This window comes from Eucyclogobius newberryi, unplaced genomic scaffold, assembly GCF_026437365.1.
Source record: "Eucyclogobius newberryi isolate DKJ021-1_F unplaced genomic scaffold, fEucNew1.0.hap1 SCAF_2, whole genome shotgun sequence".
In the NCBI taxonomy this organism is placed as follows: domain Eukaryota; kingdom Metazoa; phylum Chordata; class Actinopteri; order Gobiiformes; family Gobiidae; genus Eucyclogobius; species Eucyclogobius newberryi.
In genome coordinates, this window is record NW_027315834.1 from 17,899,910 (window position 1) to 17,920,590 (window position 20,681).

At 39.2% G+C, this 20,681-nt stretch overlaps 3 protein-coding genes across 4 annotated transcripts; 2 read left to right on the forward strand and 1 right to left on the reverse strand.

Annotated features, from left to right (window-relative positions):
• The first annotated feature begins 177 nt into the window (after positions 1-177).
• On the forward strand, positions 178-10,488 carry xpot (exportin, tRNA (nuclear export receptor for tRNAs)). Its single transcript, XM_072453923.1, has 24 exons — positions 178-232; positions 1,136-1,289; positions 1,453-1,535; positions 1,626-1,682; positions 2,591-2,660; positions 3,258-3,476; positions 4,180-4,364; positions 4,443-4,611; positions 6,364-6,600; positions 6,755-6,793; positions 6,853-7,040; positions 7,118-7,262; positions 7,571-7,690; positions 7,763-7,857; positions 7,934-8,003; positions 8,101-8,339; positions 8,412-8,697; positions 8,776-8,965; positions 9,150-9,266; positions 9,339-9,454; positions 9,529-9,576; positions 9,655-9,726; positions 9,817-9,873; positions 9,969-10,488. Exons 2-24 carry the CDS (start codon positions 1,203-1,205, stop codon positions 9,993-9,995), a joined length of 2,916 nt encoding a protein of 971 aa, XP_072310024.1. The 5' UTR covers positions 178-232; positions 1,136-1,202; the 3' UTR covers positions 9,996-10,488.
• A 1,250-nt stretch (positions 10,489-11,738) lies between these two features.
• rtcb (RNA 2',3'-cyclic phosphate and 5'-OH ligase) lies at positions 11,739-14,771 on the reverse strand. Its single transcript, XM_072453922.1, has 12 exons — positions 14,573-14,771; positions 14,426-14,504; positions 14,151-14,218; positions 13,950-14,049; positions 13,651-13,807; positions 13,408-13,564; positions 13,066-13,225; positions 12,800-12,975; positions 12,531-12,719; positions 12,356-12,466; positions 11,940-12,059; positions 11,739-11,857 (listed from the first exon to the last, which is right to left on the reverse strand). The coding sequence occupies exons 1-12, from the start codon at positions 14,663-14,665 to the stop codon at positions 11,750-11,752; spliced, it is 1,518 nt and encodes a 505-aa protein (XP_072310023.1). The 5' UTR covers positions 14,666-14,771; the 3' UTR covers positions 11,739-11,749.
• Positions 14,772-17,003: 2,232 nt separating this feature from the next.
• Positions 17,004-20,115, forward strand: fbxo7 (F-box protein 7). 2 transcript variants are annotated; one of them, XM_072454201.1, is made up of 11 exons: positions 17,004-17,022; positions 17,504-17,626; positions 17,700-17,922; positions 18,054-18,266; positions 18,395-18,539; positions 18,610-18,693; positions 18,797-18,892; positions 18,969-19,145; positions 19,355-19,398; positions 19,466-19,525; positions 19,556-20,115. In XM_072454201.1, exons 2-11 carry the CDS (start codon positions 17,505-17,507, stop codon positions 19,712-19,714), a joined length of 1,323 nt encoding a protein of 440 aa, XP_072310302.1. In that variant the 5' UTR covers positions 17,004-17,022; position 17,504; the 3' UTR covers positions 19,715-20,115. The 2 variants fall into 2 exon arrangements, with proteins under 2 accessions (XP_072310302.1, XP_072310301.1); XM_072454200.1 differs by having other exon boundaries at positions 19,466-20,115.
• Positions 20,116-20,681: the final 566 nt, after the last annotated feature.

Sequence of the window (20,681 nt, forward strand, 5' to 3'; positions counted from 1 at the left end):
TGAGATCATAGATCATAATAGATCCGTGTCATAGATCCATGGTTGAGAGCTAAGATGCGGTACCACTTCCTGCCTGACCCGGATGTTAAACGAGTGGACACGCCGCACCGTGGCTCTCGTTGTGTGCGTGACTTAAAAAGCGAGCTACCGTAGACAACTCCTTCATGATTTAGATGTTTTTTTTTTTTTAAACAAGAAACAAAGGCAACTGATGCGTTAATGTTTCATTAAGGTATGTACATCGGATGTATCATAATAAAAACTTTATTGTGACAAAATGCTTAACGGTGCTGGAGTGTGTTTCAGAACGGTGATGTAAATGAAGTAACTGGACGAACAGTTATAACGTTAATGATGCTAGTCCTGGTGCACGCGGAATGAAAAATAAGGTTTCCATATTAGTAAACGCGTACTGCGTCCGATTTACTGCTTGCCACTATGGCTTTACGGACTGCAAAGTATGCTTTATTTCGTCATCTGGAAAACTAACCTTTAGCATAACTTAGCCGTAGTAGCTTGCAGTTAGCTTCAGATGCTTGAAGCTTGTAGTAGCGCTGAGTTGTCAACTTTTTAAGGGTGGTCATTTTTTCCCGACCATCAATACTCTCCACCCCATGTTTACACCAACAACAGATTTCTTGCAAATATGGTTTATAATATTACTGCCATGTTGCCTCATCCAGGCTGGACATGAGTCAAACAATGTATTGTGCTGCTGCCCTAATAGCTAAACCCTAACTGTGAAGTTAGTTGTTGTCTTGACTTTATGTTTATTAATTGTCACCCGCATTGACAGTGATAAACATGTCTCTATTATAAGAGCGTTGTAGGGTGTAATGCTCAGATCATATAATAATAATAATAATAATTGGTGTTTTAAGCTGAGTGCTTGCAAACTTTCGTTTAATTTCAATGTGTTGAGCAGGTAAAATGTATTCATAAAATGGTCAGAGGTGAAACCAAAATGTCAAATGACAGACTCACCCAAACTGAACAAAGCTTTTCAAATTTGAGGTTTCTTGAGAAGTTTATTATTATTTATTTGGATTATTTAAGGCTATGATGGCTATAAAATGGATAATGATCATAATAGACTTTCAAGACGTGATGATCTTAATCAGTTGATCTGTGTCAGCAGATGCGAGAGATCCTGTCACCTGAAGAGAGGAGTGTTTCTACCGCAGACCACAGCTAACACACCAATGGCCTGCCAGTCTGTCACTGCTGTCATGGACGAGCAGGCCCTCCTGGGGCTCAATCCCAATGCCGACGCCCGCTACAGGCAGAGGGTAAGTGTACCCTCTGTGGTAAAGCAGCAGTGTATTATATTGCATCTTAATTTGATGTACTATTTTAGCTCCTTAACATAAAAAAGTACTCAAAAATCTAATGTACAATATGAAAATGCACTGTACACATGAACACATCCATGTTTTTATCATTATTTGTTAGGCTATGGCATATTTTGAGCAGTTGAAGGAGTCTCACGATGCTTGGGAGGTGTGTGCAGAAGCCCTTGCGAAAGGAATTTATAAGTGAGTTGGAACTAAAAAGCACATGCTATTTTCAACATTATAGTCATGTAAAACATTTTTAAAATGTTTATGCATTTGTTTATTTTTAAGTGATGACCACGTGAAGTTTTTCTGTTTTCAAGTTTTGGAACATCAAATTAAGTTCAGGTAAGTTGGCGCTAATAATTTTTAACATCAGATGCAACATCTTTCTTTTTTTGTTGAACCTATTCCCACTTAATACATTTTTTAAATGTCCAATGTTGCGGCCCTGTACTATGCCGCAAGCTTACCAAATAACTTATTTCCATGGCAATGGTTTTTAAACAGATAGAGCTATGTGGATACGCACGCACATGCTCACCTCATTGGAATAATTTACCTTAAAATTACATTTGTGTGGAGTAGAAGTGGATAAAGAGATCTGAGTTTTGAAAGTGGGAAAAAATAAATTAATCTATTTGGATTTTATGGCCGTTTTAAAAATGGGTACTGAGGGTCCCGAAGGTGACGACTCTTTCTAAAAAAAAAAAATATATATATATATATATATATGTCTCTCTCTCTCTCTCTCCTATTCAAAACACAGTAATGCAACAAAAACATTACTGTTCATTGTTGTCCATATGTTTGGCTCTAATAGATTTAGCTCAAGTTTTCTTCTTGACACTTTTCATTTTAGAAATATGTCAATTCATCAAGGATTTACTTACATTTATGAGTAGATGAAGAGGTCTGAGTATTTGTGTATTTTATTGCCCTTTTTAAAAAATTGGGCCTCGAGGATCCTGAAGGTGATGAACGTGACCCTTTTTTTGACGTTTAGCATAAAAACAAGGAGTTTGCAGTAACAAAATGTAAAATTATGATTTATACATTTTATTGATTTATTTCTCAATATCAGAGGAAAAGCATAATATTACGCATGAATGTCCAATTTTAATCAGAGTTACTGTTACAATTTTATAGTTGGTATGAACATGAATGAATAACTCTTTCATTCACATGTTACAATGGATTATTTAAACGGCTTTATCAAAATCTGTTCCATTATTTTTTTATTTCTGTTTGTTTAGGCATGCTGGTCTGAGTGCTCCTCAACAGCAGCTCATCAGAGAGTGTCTGATGAAGTGGCTCCAGTGTCAGGTACGGTAAAGTGCATTAGTGGATAATGACCGTATACTGCGCCAGTTTTTCACTGATCAGAAAAGATTTCATAGCAAATTGGCCTGAAGAGGTAGTTTCTTGGGGGAATGGTTCAGAGCTCATAAATACTGGACTAACCGGTTCTGCACCGACAGTGCTGCATCATCTGTCATTGGCTGGTGACAGGCAGCAACCCGCTTACTCATCAAGTATTAAGTCTAGAAATTTAGTGGGGGGGAAAAATACATTGTTAATTTAGCATTTACCTAATTTATTCTGTAGAAAATTATGTAAAAAAACAACAACTCTTTGCCCCATCGTCTCGTTGCCTTGACTCTGTGCATAGTGTGTACAGTGGGTCTAGACTTAACTTGAAGATCAGTAAATGTCTCCTGTGATGCCAGAGCTATTTGTATGTACATTTCAAATCTTTTTTTTCCATGTATCGAGGATTTATCAATGAGACCCATAAACATTAATGGGGCATTTTTTAGTTTTATTAAATGTGCATTCATGAAATGTCAAACCTTAAACAAGTTGTGATAAATTTTTAATGCGTTGTGTAAAGCTGAACATCGGTGTCTGTTCTCTGTGCAGTTAATCAGACCTCAACCTGAGAAATCCTTCATCAGAAACAAGGCCGCTCAAGTGCTGGCCCTCACATTTGTCATGGAGTACTTAACTCTGTGGCCTAAATTCTTCTTTGATATTCTGTCACTTGTCGGTTCAAATCCTCATGGCGTTGACATTTACCTGCGAACACTCATGGCCATTGATGCGGAGGTGGTCGACCGCGACATCATGCACTCACCTGAGGCAAGTCAACTAAATACTCCTCACCAGTTTATTTTGTATATCAATTTCCACCTGGAAAGTAACAATATTAACATCTCTTAAGTAATATCACAGGATGAGCCTATAGGGAGTCTATTATGATCATGGTTGCTCTGAAACTTGGTAGAGGACCACAGTCTTCTCTTTTTTTTTTCTTTTTCTTTAGCGGTCCATTTACCGTCTCCTTTTACTTTAAGGAGGTTGGTTTAGCTCCGTTGTGAACTACGGATGCGCATCCTCTCCAAATATCCATATTTATTTTTTGCAACTTGCTAAAAATAAACTAAGAATTATTTTTGCTCTAGAATGTGGGCCAAATTATCTTTTAAAAAGCCCACATTCATGACCTGGTTCTGCATCATCGTCTGTCGCCTGCATTTACCACCCAAAAATGTAAAACCGATAACCATTTTAATGTTACAATTTTGTATACAAATTTCAGTATTTGTCTTTTGTACATTTCGTGAAGGAACTTGTTGATTAGTTTTGAACTATTCACCAATTCATAAATAAGATGAATGTATTATTACAAAAAATTATGTTTTCAGTTGAGAAATAATAATCCTAAAACATCTGTATATCAAGTTAGGTGAAATTGGGATTAATTGACGGTCCTAAAAAAAGTAAAATAATGGCGGACTTGTTCTATGGCAGGTCTTTTCATGTGCTCTGTTTATTGCTTTAGGAGACACGCCGAAATATTTTAATCAAAGATTCAATGCGCGAGCAGTGCATCCCCAGTTTGGTGGAGTCATGGTTTCAGATTCTGCAGACATACCAGCAGTCACACCCAGAGCTCACCTGTCTGTGTTTGGAGGTGGTGGGCTCTTATGTGTCCTGGATTGACCTCAACCTCATCGCCAATGACCGGTTAGTTGTAGATTAGAAAGGCCATGTTTAATGGGGATGAACATGGGTCTGACAGATTATTTCTCTATATGTTATTAGGTTTGTGAATTTGCTGCTGAGTCAAATGTCCATGGAGGAGCTCAGAGAGGAAGCATGTGACTGCTTGTTCGAAATAGTTAATAAAGGAATGGATCCAGTGGACAAAACCAAACTGGTGGAGTCTTTGAGCCAAGTATTGCAAACTGCAGGCTTCTTCATTGTGGAACAGGTAAAAAAGAATTGTAAATATGAATATCTTGTTTTTGTGTATTTCTCAAGGAAGCGGCTTTTATTTCCTTGTCAGCACAAAAACCCACTGGACTTCATTTATCAAACGTTTGTACGGGCAAATTGGTGCATGTGGTTTACAACCAAAACTCTTTTGATTCTTACTTTAAACTTTATAAATATTGACATGAACCGTACTGCAAGTCCAGAGGTAGTGTACCATGTACCATGTACGCTAAGACTGGGTATTGCCAGTACATATATATTCCGATACAATTTTTGAAAAAAGGGTCTTTAAAAATTTACCAAATGGTACTAAGAGAATGTATGAAATTTCATGTTTATCCACAAAGAACTTATTTATAGATCCAATATGCTTCATACATCCAACCAACTGATCTAAAAAGAAACATATGGAACACATTCTAGTAAAGTATTGCATGTTTCTTGCTAAAGAAACATGGCCTGGTCTGAACATGCTGCAGCAGCATTTTATGCACAAGCGAGATCAGCTGCTGATAGGTCCACAGCTCCTTCTCAGCTCTGCCGAGAGGAGCGCAGCTCATACAGCAAATGGCCGCATATGACCGCATATCAAAAGAACTATTCCACCTCGTTTGCACGTCAGTCATTTAGCTTGGGTTCTGGCAGATTGAGCAGCTTCTGCTTTTCCTGCAGGACGGTAACAGTGTCCCCCTCTTTAAGAGTTTGCTTCTAAATGGTTGCCTGGACAATTCATAATAAATTAATGTCGAGTGGTATGCCAGGCTCTGGGTGCGGCCGGCCGCAGTGTCGTGGGTTCGGGTCCCGACTGTGGCTGTTGGTTGCGTGTCCTCCACTCTCTGCCATCCCCCACTTCACCCTGGCCTCCTGTCTAGTAAAGCCTCCGGGTCACAAAAATATTAAAACATTATTAACAATATTTTTTTTAATCGAGACCGAGTCCGTGACAATATATCGCTGTATATATTTTTTTAACACAACCCTTATGTACGCCAACTTCAAACAAACCCCAAACTGCACAGGAAAACCAAAACTTATTTCCCCTGATTGTCTTTAGGGTAATCTTAACACACACTGCTAAATTAATGTAATTTAGCAATCCTATGGACTTCTCCTTTTATTGAGGCTGTGCTTTTTTCAAGGTTTAAAACTGATTTCAAGTTTCAAGTTACAGTAGCACGGATCTATTGCCTGGTTCAGCAGGTCTTGTCCGTAGTGGCTCGTCTTTCTCGCACCTCTGGGAAGCACTGGTCAGGCCGAACCACCTCACACCACTCTCTACTCCTTCATCTGAGCCCGGCCTGAACCAGAGCTGCTCCGCTTGAGTTTGGATCTAGTCCCAGTTTAGCGCCTTCATCTCAATATCGCTTTTTGAAGTTGACCAATTGATTACCAGTAAGCCCAAAAACCATTTCATTTTTCATGTGAAATTTTTTCATTTTGGGTCTACAATTATTTTCTGTTTTCCAATTAGCTAAAACTATGTTATTTTTATTCATTTCTTTGATTTCGTTCAGAAACTTTTGACACATGCTGTAAATCCTGTGGATGAGGCCACTTGAAACATGAATATTTTGAGCTGTTTAATTCAAATTATGCTTATGACACATTTTTAACCAGCTGCTCTGTATGCCAGAATCATCCCTGGTGTACATATTTACACTATTCTCCGCAGTGTTGACTGTTCTGTCATACGGTTTTTCATTTTCATGTAAACCTTACTAAGACTTTTTTTTTTGTACCTTTTTAGGAGGAGGATGTAGACTTTTTGGCAAAGTTTTCTCGGTTGATAAATGGCATGGGACTGAGTTTGGTGCAGAGTTGGACAAAGTTGGCAAAAGCTGGAAACGTAAAAGAAGCAGCTGATACACTCCAAGCTTTGGAAGCCAAAGTGCCACTATTGTTGCAACTGTTGGTCCATGAGGATGATGATATTTCTGCAAACATCGTGGGCTTCTGCTATGACTACCTGCATGTCCTTAAACAGGTGAGCTCAGCTTTTTGACTCAAAGTATAATGAGACTCCTAATACTAAACAAATAACACTGCACACCGGTTTGGAGCATGGGCATTTCATTTTTTTTCTTTGAACATAATACTTGTCTTCTTTAAAGGCTCATAATGTGTATGTATTCTTGTAGCTTCCACAGCTGACAGATCCACAGAAGGCGAATATTGAGGCAAGTTTTTGATTTAATTAATGTATTCTTTTACTGTCTTAAACAATTATTTTTTACAGGCAATAATGCTTGCAGTTATGAAAAAATTGACCTATGACGATGAGTACAACTTTGAGAATGAAGGTGAAGATGAAGCCATGTTTGTGGAGTACCGGAAACAGATGAAGATGCTTTTGGACCGTTTAGCTCAGGTTTCCCCTGAGCTGCTGCTGGAGGCTGTACGTCGAGTCTTCACCAACACCATGCAGTGAGACATTTCTCTTTTTACCATTTTGACTGACATTGACATTCAACTTGAGCAGGCCAGTTTCTTTTTTTCCATAGAAACTGGCAGACCGCTCCATTTATGGAGGTTGAAGTGGCTATAAGGCTGGTGTATATGCTTGGAGAGGCGCTGCCTGCATCTCATGGTGCACATTTCTCTGGAGATACAGCAAAGACAAATGCTCTTCAGGAAATGATGAGAACAGTAAGTTTTGAGTCCTCTGTCTAAAGTGGGGGTGTCTAAACTGTGGCCCATTTTGTCTTGACCCTTTTCCTGGTGCCAAAGTAGTACATTTTACTGCACCTAACGTCAATAACAAACATTTTGGTATGAGTCAGACCTGATATTAAGTTTTCTAGTCCACATGAAGGTGTAGTGGACTGTTTTGAATGATTTTGAATGATTCTGACCCTGCTTCAGCTATGTTTCAACACAAAGCTCTTGATGAGCAATATGTTTGGACACTCCTGATATTTCAGGAACATCTTAACCTTACTTTTTCAATACTGTAGCTGGTGTCGTGTGGTGTGAGCAGTTACCAACACAGCTCAGTGGCTTTAGAGTTCTTTGAGACTGTAGTGCGATATGATAAATTCTTCATTGTGGAGCCTCAGCACATTCCTAATGTTTTGGTAAGAGAAACTTTTAGCCTATTGCCAATTTTGTATGTTTTCCTATTTTTTAACACTAGTGTTTTTGTGCAGATGGCATTTCTGGACCAAAGAGGACTGAGACACAACAGTCCCAAAGTTCGCAGTCGAGTAGCTTACCTCTTTTCCAGATTCATCAAAACTCTGCAGTAAGTCTCTATTGCAGTTCAGTTTTAAATGTAGCCCACATCGATTTGAACTTTTTGATCCCCATTTCAAAAACAGTAAACATATGAATGCCTTCATTGAGGACATTTTGACCAGAATCCAGGACCTGCTCGCGCTTGCACCTCCTGTATGTAATACATGTCATTATGGTACATTTTGTTATATAGAATTCTAAATGTAAATCGTAGAAGAAAACCTGAAACCCTTTTTCTTACATAATTTAGGAAAATGGTTACCCTGCACATTTGACAAGTGATGATCAGCTGTTTATGTTTGAGGCCGCTGGCATTCTGATTGTTCATGGTGAAAGTCCAGTGGAGAGGAAACAGGCAATGATGAGGAGCCTGCTGACTCCTCTGATGGAGGCTTTTGGAGTGCTTCTTGCCAAACTCCTGCAGGAGACGGAGGAGGAGAGACAGGTTTCCCTCGCAGACTGTCTGAGCCATGCTGTTGGCTTTGTTAGGTATGAGTTGGATGTAGTGTCATATCAATCATTGAATGTGTCTGTATTTATTGAGTGTATTGTTTTGTTAAGTCGCACCAGTAAAGCATTCAGTAACAAACAGACGGTGAAGCAATGTGGCTGCACTGAGGTCTACAGAGACTGCCTCCAAACCTTTCTCCCTGCCCTGAGCTGCCCTGTACAAAGAGGAGTGCTGCGCAGCTCTGTGCGCTCCTTCCTCCATAGAATGATCATCTGCATGGAAGAGGAGGTGCTGCCCTTTATTCCATCTGCTTCTGAACACATGCTCAAAGATTGTGAGGCAAAGGACCTGCAAGAATTTATCCCACTTATCAGCCAAATCACTGCAAAATTCAAGGTGAACCCTCATGTTATAAAACCTTCTGTCGACTCAACTTTATGTAATTACTGACCCATGTTTTCGTCACCATGACAGAGGCAGGTGTCCCCCTTCCTACAGCAAATCTTCATGCCACTTGTACTTGCCATTTTTGAGGTGTTGGCCCGACCAGCCGAGGACAATGACCAAGCTGCTGCCTTGGAGAAGCAGATGCTGAGGAGAAGCTACTTCTGCTTCATTCAGACTGTAACAGGGAGTGGAATGAACGAGGTGATGGCCAATCAGGGTGCGTTACATTGACCATAAACGGTGGCTAAAAGTGGTGTTGGCATTTCTCAGTATATTTCTAAAGTGTCTTTGCACATTGTCAATATCAATATTGGTCTCTGTATTTATATTGACTGCATGAATATAGTTTGAATTGCAAACGTTCAATTAACATTTTCTATTTTGTTTTGGGGTTTCTTTAGGTGCAGAAAATATTGAGCAGGTTGTATTCACAATCATCCAGGGGGCTGTTGACTTTCCTGACCCAATTGCTCAAAAAACCTGCTTCATTATCCTTTCAAAACTAGTGGAGCTGTGGGGTAATGCAGTAATAGAATGGTTTTGTTTTTTAATTGCATTTTCTATTAAGTCATGATCGTTTTTATTCTCAGGGGGAAAAGATGGCATGGTGGGCTTCCCTGAGTTCATCTACAAAAACATAGTTCCTGCATGTTTCATGGCTCCTCTTAAACCGACCTTTGACCTCTCTGATGCACAGACGGTCCTTGTAAGTTTCTGCTTTAAATACAGCTCAAAGTTGGTGTTTCCTTTGTGCCTATTAGTTTTTTGTTCGTTTTGTAGACTCTGTCTGAGTGTGCCGTCACCCTGAAAATGATACATCTCAAACGGGTAAAGTTAGAAAAATAAAGTCTTTCACTAGTTGTTTAATCAACTAATCACCGTTTATGATTGTCATTGATGTTTCAGGGGCCGGAGTTTATTCAGTTCCTTCAACAGGAGTATTTGCCGTCTCTTCGAGTATCTCCAGAAATATCACAGGTACCATTAGATCGAACAATCATATTGGTTAAACAAATTGGGTATTTTATGTGTGGGATGTTTTCATTTTGTTTTTAATATTATTCCTAGGAATTGTGTCATGTGTTGCAAGAACCTGATGTCAAACTTTTGAAAACCTACTTGAAGGTCAGAATTGTGTTACTGAGTACAAACAAGATTATACTAGACAGTTGGTTACTATATTTACACATCCAATGTCTTGTGTGGTTTTATTTCAACAGGCCTTTTTTCAACAAGCCAGGCTGTAGAATATTAAGGATCATTATGACTAAAGGAACACTTCACATGTGTTTTTTATTGCCACTCAACTCATCCTGAGCTGCACTTAAACGTAAACAGTCTAGTCTGTTGGGATGACAGATGAACAAATGGAGAATGCCCTCCAGTGCGACGAGCTGTCCACGAATCAGACTGACTTGGTCTGAGAGAGGCTCTGGTGAGGGCAAAACAATGTGGAAAGTGACGTTTGTTTAGAAGATACTTGTAGAAGTAAACCTGGGAGAACAATTATCCTAACATTCTAGGATTTAACAAATATAGCTTTATTCTAGTCAAAACTTTTTAAGAACTACAGTACAACACATAGGCTTTTGTAATGTGTTTGATGCTGCAAAGTGGACAAAACAAGGGCTGGAAATGTATTTATTTAAAACATATCCAAGTTGTTTTTCTTTGAGAGAAAGTATGATTAATTTCATGTTCTGAAGTGAATCAAGTGCTTAAAGCACTAATTATCTATTGGGAATGTCTGAGGTGGCACCCAGTTTAAATGTTTACGAAGATGCTTAGTTTATCACCATTCGCAGTAGTTTGGTCTCAAAACTCTGTAATTGGTCTGCCTTTCTGAAATGTTAATAAAAAAAAGGAATATTAATTTCAAATTGACATAAAATGTAAATAAGAGTAAGATGTTAAGAAAATGTAAATAAAGTCCCCAGGTTTATTTTTTAAATATTTTTATGGGAGCTCATTTGTGCCAGAAAATGAAAATGTATTAAAACTGATATTCATAGTACAATTTTTATCATCATAGACTCAGATTGAATTCATATGCATGTCAAATGGGTTTTACTACTTATCACTTCCCACTCTTAATGGCTTCCTAAAATATACAATTACCATAGGAATGATAATTATGTACAGCTCCTGATACAGTTTAACTTGTATGGAAGCATTCCCTTCAAGAAGTCGTGACAATTGAAGATTCATTATGCAACTGCATGATATACTGTGAAGCAACCACGATGCCACTGTTAATGCCTCACTCAATGAGTTTTTCTCCTGGCATTTTTCTCGGCAATATTCAAAATGCCTTTTGAATGTATCAAGCTGAAGTTGGCATACATTTTAACATGGTCAATTAATTTAGTCTGTATTGGCTTGGACCTACAAAATCTGGTTTATCATACACAATCTCTTGCATTATATTTTGTTAAATGACAGCAAACAAACCTGTCAATGCCCTGTTTGTGATTCAAAACAATCAGCAAGTGCTATATTTATTGCGGTTTTGATGTTGTGATGGAATCTCTCACTTCAGCACATCAAGTAAGTTTCAAATTACAGACATGTACTTATATTTTACCGCTCGAAAAACTGACTACATACCATTAAAATCATTGGTATACAAGTCAAGTCATTTGTTATTCACCATCCCCTCACGCTGAAGTTATTGGTAAACCGATGTTAAATAGTAGAACCACTCGGCAAAATATACATTGGTATTTGCTTTCGTTAAGGACGTTCTTGCTAATTTCATTGGAAAAACAAAGGTCTTTGTTCATTTGAACTTAACTGTTAGAACCAATAAAGTGTTATTTGTATTTAAAATTGTGTATGTTTTATGTTTGTTATGGAGGAAATAAATGCCAGGGAAAACAAACAATTTTGTAACACTTATTCAAACCACATTTAAGGCAAACAGATTTTTTTCAAACAAAATAAAGCCAGATAAACAAATCTCAGCATTTTCTTCTAGAGATGTGGCTATGGTCTTAAATGTTCATCCTTTAATCACAGCTATTGGTCGCAGTTTGATGGCTTTTTTGCTGATTCCAGCATCGTGGCACGTGTTTACAACATCTGTCACATTTTTGTATGATTCAGGAGCCTATAACAGAAAAAAAAAAACTTTAATTCCACTCCTGAATATTTTAAATATGAATAATATAAAGTAGCCTTCTATTACCAACCTCCTCCATCACTAGCTTGGGTGAAGCCACTCGGATAGCTATACCCTTATCAGCGAGTTTGTCCAACACATCCTGGAAGTCCAAGTTTCTGCGTGACTTTGCTCTAGAGAGGGCTCGGCCCTGGACCATATGAATGACAGGCATAATTACACATTGATATTATATAGTACTCTTGAGACACAAGCTTTACAATGCATCATTCACAAACTCCACCACAGTGGTGTAAGCTGCTGCCATAGTAAGAGATGCCAGACAGAAACATGTCTGCCAACCACCTTCACCACTTACAATAATGTACATAAACATGGTCTGGGACTCGAGGACAGAAGCCAGATCAAGCATCAACCTTACGAGATAACCCTTTCTTGACCACAACTGTGCAAGCAGGACTTAAAATTAAAGGTTAAACTACGTACCGCTCCATGACATGTTGTGCCAAATGTTTCAGTCATCCCTTTCTCTGTGCCAGTTAAGACATAACTGCATGTTCCCATGGTTCCACCTATTAACACCGGCTGACCTGTGAGCTGAAAAGAAGGTGCAGTTAATGGAACTGGTCACTTAAGGGACTAAGGTGTATGTTGTACGGACCTGGTAGTCAACAGGAATGAGTGGATGGTGAGGGGGGAAGGCCCTGGTGGAGCCTTTGCGATGGATTAACAGTGTTTTCTGTTTTCCATCAACAATGTGTTCCTCAACTTTAGCAATATTGTGGGAAACGTCATAGATGACATGCATATCCAAGTCGTCGGGTGTAGTCCCAAAAACTTTAGAAAAGGCCTGATACAAAAATGTATATACATTAACTCAAAACAACTGCTTGCAAATTGAACATTAATTATTGTAAATGCAGTTCCCACCTGTCTAGTGAGGAAGGTCATAGATGAACGGTTGACCCAGGCATAGTTGCCAGCCGCAGCCATGCCTTTTAGATAGTCTTGTCCTTCCTGTGAAAAGATTCGGGCACATGCCAGCTGACGGTCGTTCACAGTGATCTTGTCCCTTTTCATTGCCTTCTCCATGGCAACTAAGGCATCTGTAACAGGGCCAATTAAAGATATGATCATGTAATGTATGTTACTTGATCAGCAGTGTTAATTCAATAAACATTTATAAATATAAATACCAGTGGCAACTTGGTGGCCAAGACCTCTGCTTCCGCTGTGGATCATCACACACACCTGGCCTTTATGGTCAATGCCCATTTTTTTAGCAGCATAGTCATTGTATATTTCATCCACAACCTGGATTTCAGCGTAATGATTTCCTGCCCCAAGGGTTCCCAGCTGCACCACAAGAATAGCATTTTTCCAATTAAAACTTGTTTTCCAAAATATAATCTTTAGACTTGATTGTGCTCAAGGGGAGATCATTTTCCACACACAGAACTTATTTGACAAATGCACAAATAGACAAAACAGCAAGAGACATATTACAATTACATGCACTAAGCGGTGGCTGTTGTTACCTGTGGCAGTCCCCTCTTCTTGGCCTTGGATGAAACTTTATTGGGATCTGCCTGCAACATCCTGCCATACTCCTCACAGTGCTCTTTATCCTCAGCCCAGGCATAGCCTTCCCTGAGAGACCAGTCCACACCCATCTCCAGAGCTTCCTCAAGGTCTCTGGCAAAAAAGACAAAAATCAAACCAATAGAAGGGGAGGAAACTGTTATTTATACTGTCTTTTAGTTTGTATAAATTGCACCTACTTGGCACTCATGGGAATAACTCCTTTGGATCCCACTCCCACAGGGATATGATCAAACAGAGCCTGAGCCAACTGCTCTTTTACTGGCTGGACATCGCACTCATCAAGATTTGTCCGTAGCAAACGCACTCCGCAGTTTATATCAAAGCCGACACCACCTGCAGAAATATAATTATTTTCAAATTATATCTTCTTTAATGACCAACTTCCGTGTCAAATGTAAGGTGTAGAATGCGTCTCATTGTGTCTGCAGTGCAAAATTACATTACAGTTTATAGAAAAATAGTTGTACTGGCATACCTGGGGAAACCACAGCTTCAGGGTTATCCATATCAAAAGCTGCCATGTTTCCAATTGCAAATCCATATCCAGAATGGACATCAGGAAGACCTATGGATCTCTATGGCAATATTACACATGTGCCCATTTTATCTATTAAATAATATATTACATATAAAACATTTCCATGGAGAGATAGTCTACAACATTATTGAAGCTTACGTGTACAATTCCAGGCAGTGCTGCCACGTTTCCAATCTGTTTCATTGCTGGGAGGAATCCACCAATACCTAAAAGTAGGTTTATGGTTATTAAGCAGATACTTTCGGACTGGTGTGACAGGTTGGAGAAAAATACCATACACATTTTACACATCATACCATCCGCCAAGTCACTCGCCACATTGACTTGGAGTGGGCAGTAAATACATAAATGCACCAAGTTGTGAGCTGACAGGGCTATTCAGAAAAAAACGTTTCAGAAAGAAATGCACTAACCTCCTCCTCGACTGGCGTTACGAAGCTCCTCAAACATCAATTTCTCCAGGGATTCGTTCACATAGAAGTTTCCTTCAACCTAAAAGGACATATTATTCATAATTCAAGAAGCTAAGAAGCTAAGCACGTTCAAGTCGTTTGCGTCACCTGCATGTTGGGCACAAAGCCCTTTTTAATCCGCCAGCAATTACTGCTGATCTTGTCCAAGTACTGCAGCTCATCGTTGTAACTTCGGCTCATGTCTTTGAATGTCAAATGAACAAAACTTCAGAAATAATGTTATGTAGCTTCTGTATGAATGGTCTGTCACCAGGGCAGTACGGAAGCCCATCCGGGAAAAATATACATTGTGATTCGCGATTTCACGTTGCGTTTGAGTTGTAAGAAGAAAAACGGAGAAGTCTGAAGAGTAAAGTCTAAAGTGTAAAGTCTAAAGACTAGAGTCTAAATAATAAAGTCTAAAAAATAAAATCTAAAGACTAAAGTCTAAAGTCTAGGGCGCACAACTACAGTAGGTGGAATAAGAAGAAGTAGATGGCGGTAATGCATGGATCTATTTATATTGTGCTTGGATACCAACTGCCATAAAACACAGCAGAAGAACACTTCTTCAGAGTGACATCTAGTGGTATGTTTCACTACTACCATATCCACAGTGCTATGGTTGTCAATAAAAAAAACTTCGCATTTTAGTTGTGTGTATTATTGACGCAACTGTGATTCTAGAATATATTAAAAAATATTAAATATTAATATTGAAAATATACATTTTATAAAAATACATTTTGTTTGTGTTTTTTTACATTTAAGGTATTATTTAAAATTGGCCTACATCCCTTCTGTGGAGGGACGCAGTCTATTTTATTTAATTTACTTGTGATTTTTATTCTCTTACATTGGAAAAGCAGCAAAATCCAAGGAGGACAGGGTAGCTCTTGACACAAAATCATAATATACTATATGGCTCTTGAACTCTTGAAATTCAGCGGGCCAACATGGTGTCCCCAATGTGACACCATCAGATGACAGTGTGAGAAAGTGGTTCAAACTCTAGACGATGTTGTTGTTTTTGTTGTTGCTGTTGTTGTTGTTGTTGCTGCTGCTTTTAATTGCGGCTGACAGCCAACTGCAGACCTTTTTAAACTTTGTAGAGTCATAGGTTTGAAACCAAACAGACTCTGTTGTTGTTGTTGTTGTTGTTGTTGTTGTTGTTGTTGTTGTTGTTGTTGTTGTTGTTGTTGTTGTTGTTGTTGTTGTTGTTGTTGTTGTTGTTGTTGTTGTTGTTGTTGTTGTTCTTCTTCTTCTTCTTCTTCTTCTTCTTCTTCTTCTTCTTCTTCTTCTTCTTCTTCTTCAGTGTTTATGAAGGTTGGTATCCAAGTGTTGTTGTTGTTGTTGTTGTTGTTGTTGTTGTTGTTGTTTTATGGCGGTTGGCATCCGAGTGTTGCATTACCGCCAGACTTTATTCCTCAGACGTTTCGTAGTCCTCAGACTCTGTCGTAGTCCGTAAAAGTACTCCTCCCATTGCTTTGGTGTTACAAAGCCTATGAGGTCATGATACGTCTTTGTGACTAGAATAGTTGTTGCGTCAGAGACCAACCGGCTTTATTCCAGGGTATCCAAGTGTCACATTACCGCCACCTACTGTTGTTGTACATCTTATTCTTTAGGCTTTATTCTTCCGACTTTATACTTTAGACTTTATTCTTTAGACATTATTCCAGCGCTGACTCTTCTTCTTCGTGTCCAAATGTTACTTCTTCTTTGGTGTTTTATGGCGGTTGGTATCCAAGCGTTACATCACCGCCACCTATTCTTTGTTTAGACTTGTTTTGACTTAGACTTCATTCTTTAGTCAACCCCTGCCAACCCAACCCTAACCCCCCTGTTGTTGTTCGCTTAAAGTCCCCCATGAACTCAGGATCGAGACGAGAGCCCCCTAGTGACACACCCGTGAAACAACAGCGGGTCGTGAACCGTCTGAGTCACGTGACAAGCTTTATGACCCATCTAAATCACGTGATCAGCGCTTTGAATCACATTTCAAAGCCGCGTTCGACCCCAAAGAAGAAGCAGAAGAGGACAACAACAACAAAGACGTCCCATGACCTCATGGGCTTTGTACTTCCAAAGCAATGGAATAAGAATTTCTAAGGACTACGACAAAGTCTGAGGGGAGGAAGAACTTCTATAGGATACAATGACAAAGGCATCTCATGACCTCTTGGGCTTTGTCAAAGCACTGGAGGTCAAAGCACTGGAAGAACAACTTTTAGGACTACGACAAAGTCTGGGGAATAAAGTCTGGCGGTAATGCTGTCGACTGCCATAAAACAATAACAACAGCAACAACAGTCTAAGGAATACAGTCTGGCGGTAATGCAACACTCGGATGCCAACCGCCATAAAACAACAACAACAACAACAGTTACAGATGAAGAATAAGAAGAATAAGGTCTGCAGTGACGTGGAACTACAGTGGGTGGCGGTGGTGTAACACTTGGATACCAACCACCATTAAACACCGAAGAAGAAGGAATATAGCAGGAGAAATGAACTTCTCATAAATGTAACTTTTCTTCATGAAATACTTGTGAGAAGTAAGTGCTGAGCCAAGCCAGAGTAATTTATCAATGTTGTTAAAGAATTATATTAGCCGACATTTGTAGCTTGTTTTAGTTGGATCCGAATAACGAAAACTGAAACTTATAAAATGTGCACGTTGTGTAGCTAACTTTAGTTTGTTCATGCAGTGCGTTTGTTATTGTGGGAAGTGGAATTATGGTCGTAGTCTATTTTATAGTTTATTGTTTTTGTGGTTTGTGAACCTTGATTTAACGGACTCTTCAGTTTAACAGTACCTTTATCAAATTGAAAAGTGATTTTGCATTGCTAAACAAACATGATTCAGCGGAATGTCAAAGATTTACGATAAGAAATCATGTACTTTGTGACGCAATATTATAATGCCTTTCAACAAGCCCTTGGGTTACATGCAAATTGTAGTATTTCTCTACCGTTATATAAAAATAACCCTAGTGACTACAAGTAGTGATTAAAGTGAAAACGTTCCTTTTTTAGAATGAATCTACGAGTTCGACTCAACGGGCAGAGCAGCCGTGTGGAGCTTCCTGAAGAAGACCCTACTTTATCAGAGCTTTCAGACCATATCAGGCAGACACTGCTGCCTTCACAGGGCCTGAGGTCAGACTTAACTGCATGAATGTACCAAAAGCATTCAAAACTTAAGTAGGCCCTTGTTTTTGTTTTCTTCCAGTACCACCACAGAGTTCAGCCTATCCTTAAATGGCACAGAACCTCTTTCAGGTGATGGACAGACTCTATCATCTTGTGGGATCGTATCTGGAGATTTGATCTGTGTCATACTGCCTGGACATGTTGTTGCTGTTTCATCTTCTGCCTCCGCTGAGCAGACGCATAACAACAATACTGCTAGTCAGACTCAGACCCAGCAGACAACTTTGATATCATACAATGAAGTTAGTGTTTGTTAAATTCATTGTTTACAGTAAACAAAGAAATGGAACTATAAAATTGTCTGCATGTATACCAATCGAGTGACGGGAGTTTAGAGAAAAGCTATAATTCTTTTTTTCTTCAACTGCTATAGCCCGGCTGCAGCAGCTCTGCCATTCACAGTAAAGTCTTGGAGTCTGAACAGGCCGTCCCCAGTTGGGAGCCCATGTTATGCAGTGAAGCAGAAGATGGTCAAGCTCCTCTTTCTCTTGAACTCCTCTATCATGGAGCCCACAGCACAAGTCCTAGTGATGCCATCATTGTAGTTGGACACTTGCTGATGCTCGAAACAGGATTTACTCATGAGGTGTGATATGCAGTTAGGTTTAAAAAAAAACATGTTTAGAAGATGTATCTGCAAATTGACAAATAATGTCTTTGTTTAACTATTATTTTCAGGGGAAAACTCATAGTTTGTCTTGACTGTCTGTGCAGGGATGTGAGCTCCAGTCAGTGGACATGCCTGCTGGGTGGAGAGGAGCAGGGGGTGTTTACAAGCTGAAGTACAGCCACGCTCTATGTGAAAACACCCTAGCAATTCTGGCAGCTGTGTGCACCGGCCCTACACTTGTCATTAATGGTAATTTTGTGATACATTAAGAGAATCTCTTCCTTCATGTGAGGTTTAAAAAAATGTTTCTCTCCTGTAGCAACTTTGAAAGTTAATGAAAAAGCGTGTGCAGTTGGTAACCTATGTTTGGATCCATCCAGCTATGTGACCAATGAGTGGCCAGGTAGGCAACTTGTTTCACTTGAAGTGTTAGAGACTGAGTACTTTCCAGAAGTCAACATAGTGGGCTGGAGTCTCACCATACCTCATTTTTCTTGTGTATTTAGGGGAGCATGCTGCTGCAGCTTTCAAATGTCTGAAGAAACTGTCCAGAATATACAAAGACTTCCTAGCATATCCTCTGATTGCTGCTGCTAGAGAAGGTGTGCTCCACTACTTCTGTATTTACAGTCTTGATATATCTTGTACTTACTGTTTTGTTCTGTTTGGCCTCTTTAGCCATGGCTTTGCCTGTAGCCTTTGGTCTATCGGCTCTTCCACCGGAGCTCCTCCTCAGAGTGCTAAGGCTACTGGATGTACACTCTCTGACAAGGCTGTCCATGGTCAGCAGACACTTTCTGAATACTACATCTGACTCTACACTGTGGAAGCATCTCTTTCTGCGAGACTTCAGAGGTGAGAGCAATATGGGAGAACATGGAATCATTTCTTAAAACAACTAGAAGAAAATGTATGTATCTCCCAGGTTTGAGCATCAGCGCTCTATTGGATTTCAGTAATCAAATATAGTTGTAATCATATATTAGTTGTAATCATATATTAATGGTTCTGCACTGTTTGTCAAAAGGATTATGATTTAATGTGAATTGCTTGTTTGTCACTAGATCCTGATGCTAGGAATCGTTCCAGAGACACCAACTGGAAAGAGGTGAGCTGAAAATACATAATACGTACTTTGGATGTTGAATTGTTTAAAATGTTAAATACATTTTCAGCTTTATAGAAGACAATACAAAATTCACAAGGAATGTCAGCAACGGCAACCTCATCATTACCTTCCTCCATATCCAAGGCCTCATCGTTACCTTCCTCCATATCCAAGCCCTGTTCCATTTGGCTTTCCGCCAATTTTTGAACCTATTGTTCCACGAATTATTGGTGATATTGACCAGAGACCATTCCCTATTGATCCATTTCAACGCTATCATCCCAGATCACGAGGCAGAGAGAAAGGTTTCATCTGACAGTTGTCAACAGTGGCGTTTTTGTGTGTTAAATTGTATTTTATTATGTTAACTAAATTGTATATATTGAAATATGAATCAGTCACTAAAGTTAAATAACCCACTTGTTTTGTGTGAATCTCGACTCCCAACATTTACAGCATGTCATGTCCTCTCTTCTCTCTCATACCCATTTCATGCTGTTTTTCCTGTCTAATAACACCTATGGGCCAAAAATATTGTTATACAATATCTGATACTTAACGATGATGGGACAAGACAGAATTGCCATAAGACAAGGCGGGATTTTGACATTTGTTATTAATACATTGTGTGGTTCAGTTTATAATGTTGGCTTCACAAATGTACACTTTCTGTATGTATACTGTTTCAAGATGATGGAACAAATCGACAGAATAAATCACATTTTACAGTCTGAAAGTGGGAAGGCAACTTGCAGAACCTCTCCTTCACACAGCAAGAGTGGATCAGTCTGTCACTGAAGCTGATCAGGGTGTCCCTTCTTCCCTCTCTTTTCTCTGTGATGCTGCTGCTCCCATCATGGCTGTTGCCACCACAAAGTCAGAAGGTCCTCACTCCAAAAAAAAAACACTTTGAATGACAGCCTGCTCTGGTCCTTTCTGTACTGTGCATCTGTGTTATGAGTCCAGTCCAGTTTGTTATGCCCAGGCACTTGTGTGAGTCCATTCTCAATGTTGCTTCCCTGGATGCCCACAAGTAAGGAGGTAATGAGTTTGGTGTCATTGCAGCACAGATTTTTGGAACTACAGCTCCTTGAGCTGTGTAACACAATTGTCCAATTAAAATGCAAACACTTTTAATCTTGTGTGAACTTATTACATGAGATCTTCGATTTTAGAAAGTCCTAGATTTATACCATGGCTCATGAAGCCTATTAGAATCCAGTTGGACCAAATAAATCCTTTCAGAAACATATTTTATACGTAGATATTGGACAAATATGACC

Bases quoted from the DNA above. Each gene is read 5' to 3' on its own strand.
- xpot (XM_072453923.1), top strand. From the start codon at position 1,203: ATGGCCTGCCAGTCTGTCACTGCTGTCATGGACGAGCAGGCCCTCCTG. The intron at 6,794-6,852 runs GCAAGTTTTTGA...TATTTTTTACAG, and splicing joins CACAGAAGGCGAATATTGAG to GCAATAATGCTTGCAGTTAT. The intron at 9,455-9,528 runs GTAAGTTTCTGC...TTCGTTTTGTAG, and splicing joins CTGATGCACAGACGGTCCTT to ACTCTGTCTGAGTGTGCCGT.
- rtcb (XM_072453922.1), bottom strand. From the start codon at position 14,665: ATGAGCCGAAGTTACAACGATGAGCTGCAGTACTTGGACAAGATCAGC. The intron at 12,720-12,799 runs GTGGGAACTGCA...TTTTTGTATCAG, and splicing joins TGACCTTCCTCACTAGACAG to GCCTTTTCTAAAGTTTTTGG. The intron at 11,858-11,939 runs GTTGGTAATAGA...TTTCTGTTATAG, and splicing joins CCAAGCTAGTGATGGAGGAG to GCTCCTGAATCATACAAAAA.
- fbxo7 (XM_072454200.1), top strand. From the start codon at position 17,505: ATGAATCTACGAGTTCGACTCAACGGGCAGAGCAGCCGTGTGGAGCTT. The intron at 18,267-18,394 runs GTGTGATATGCA...CTGTCTGTGCAG, and splicing joins AAACAGGATTTACTCATGAG to GGATGTGAGCTCCAGTCAGT. The intron at 18,893-18,968 runs GTGTGCTCCACT...TGGCCTCTTTAG, and splicing joins GATTGCTGCTGCTAGAGAAG to CCATGGCTTTGCCTGTAGCC.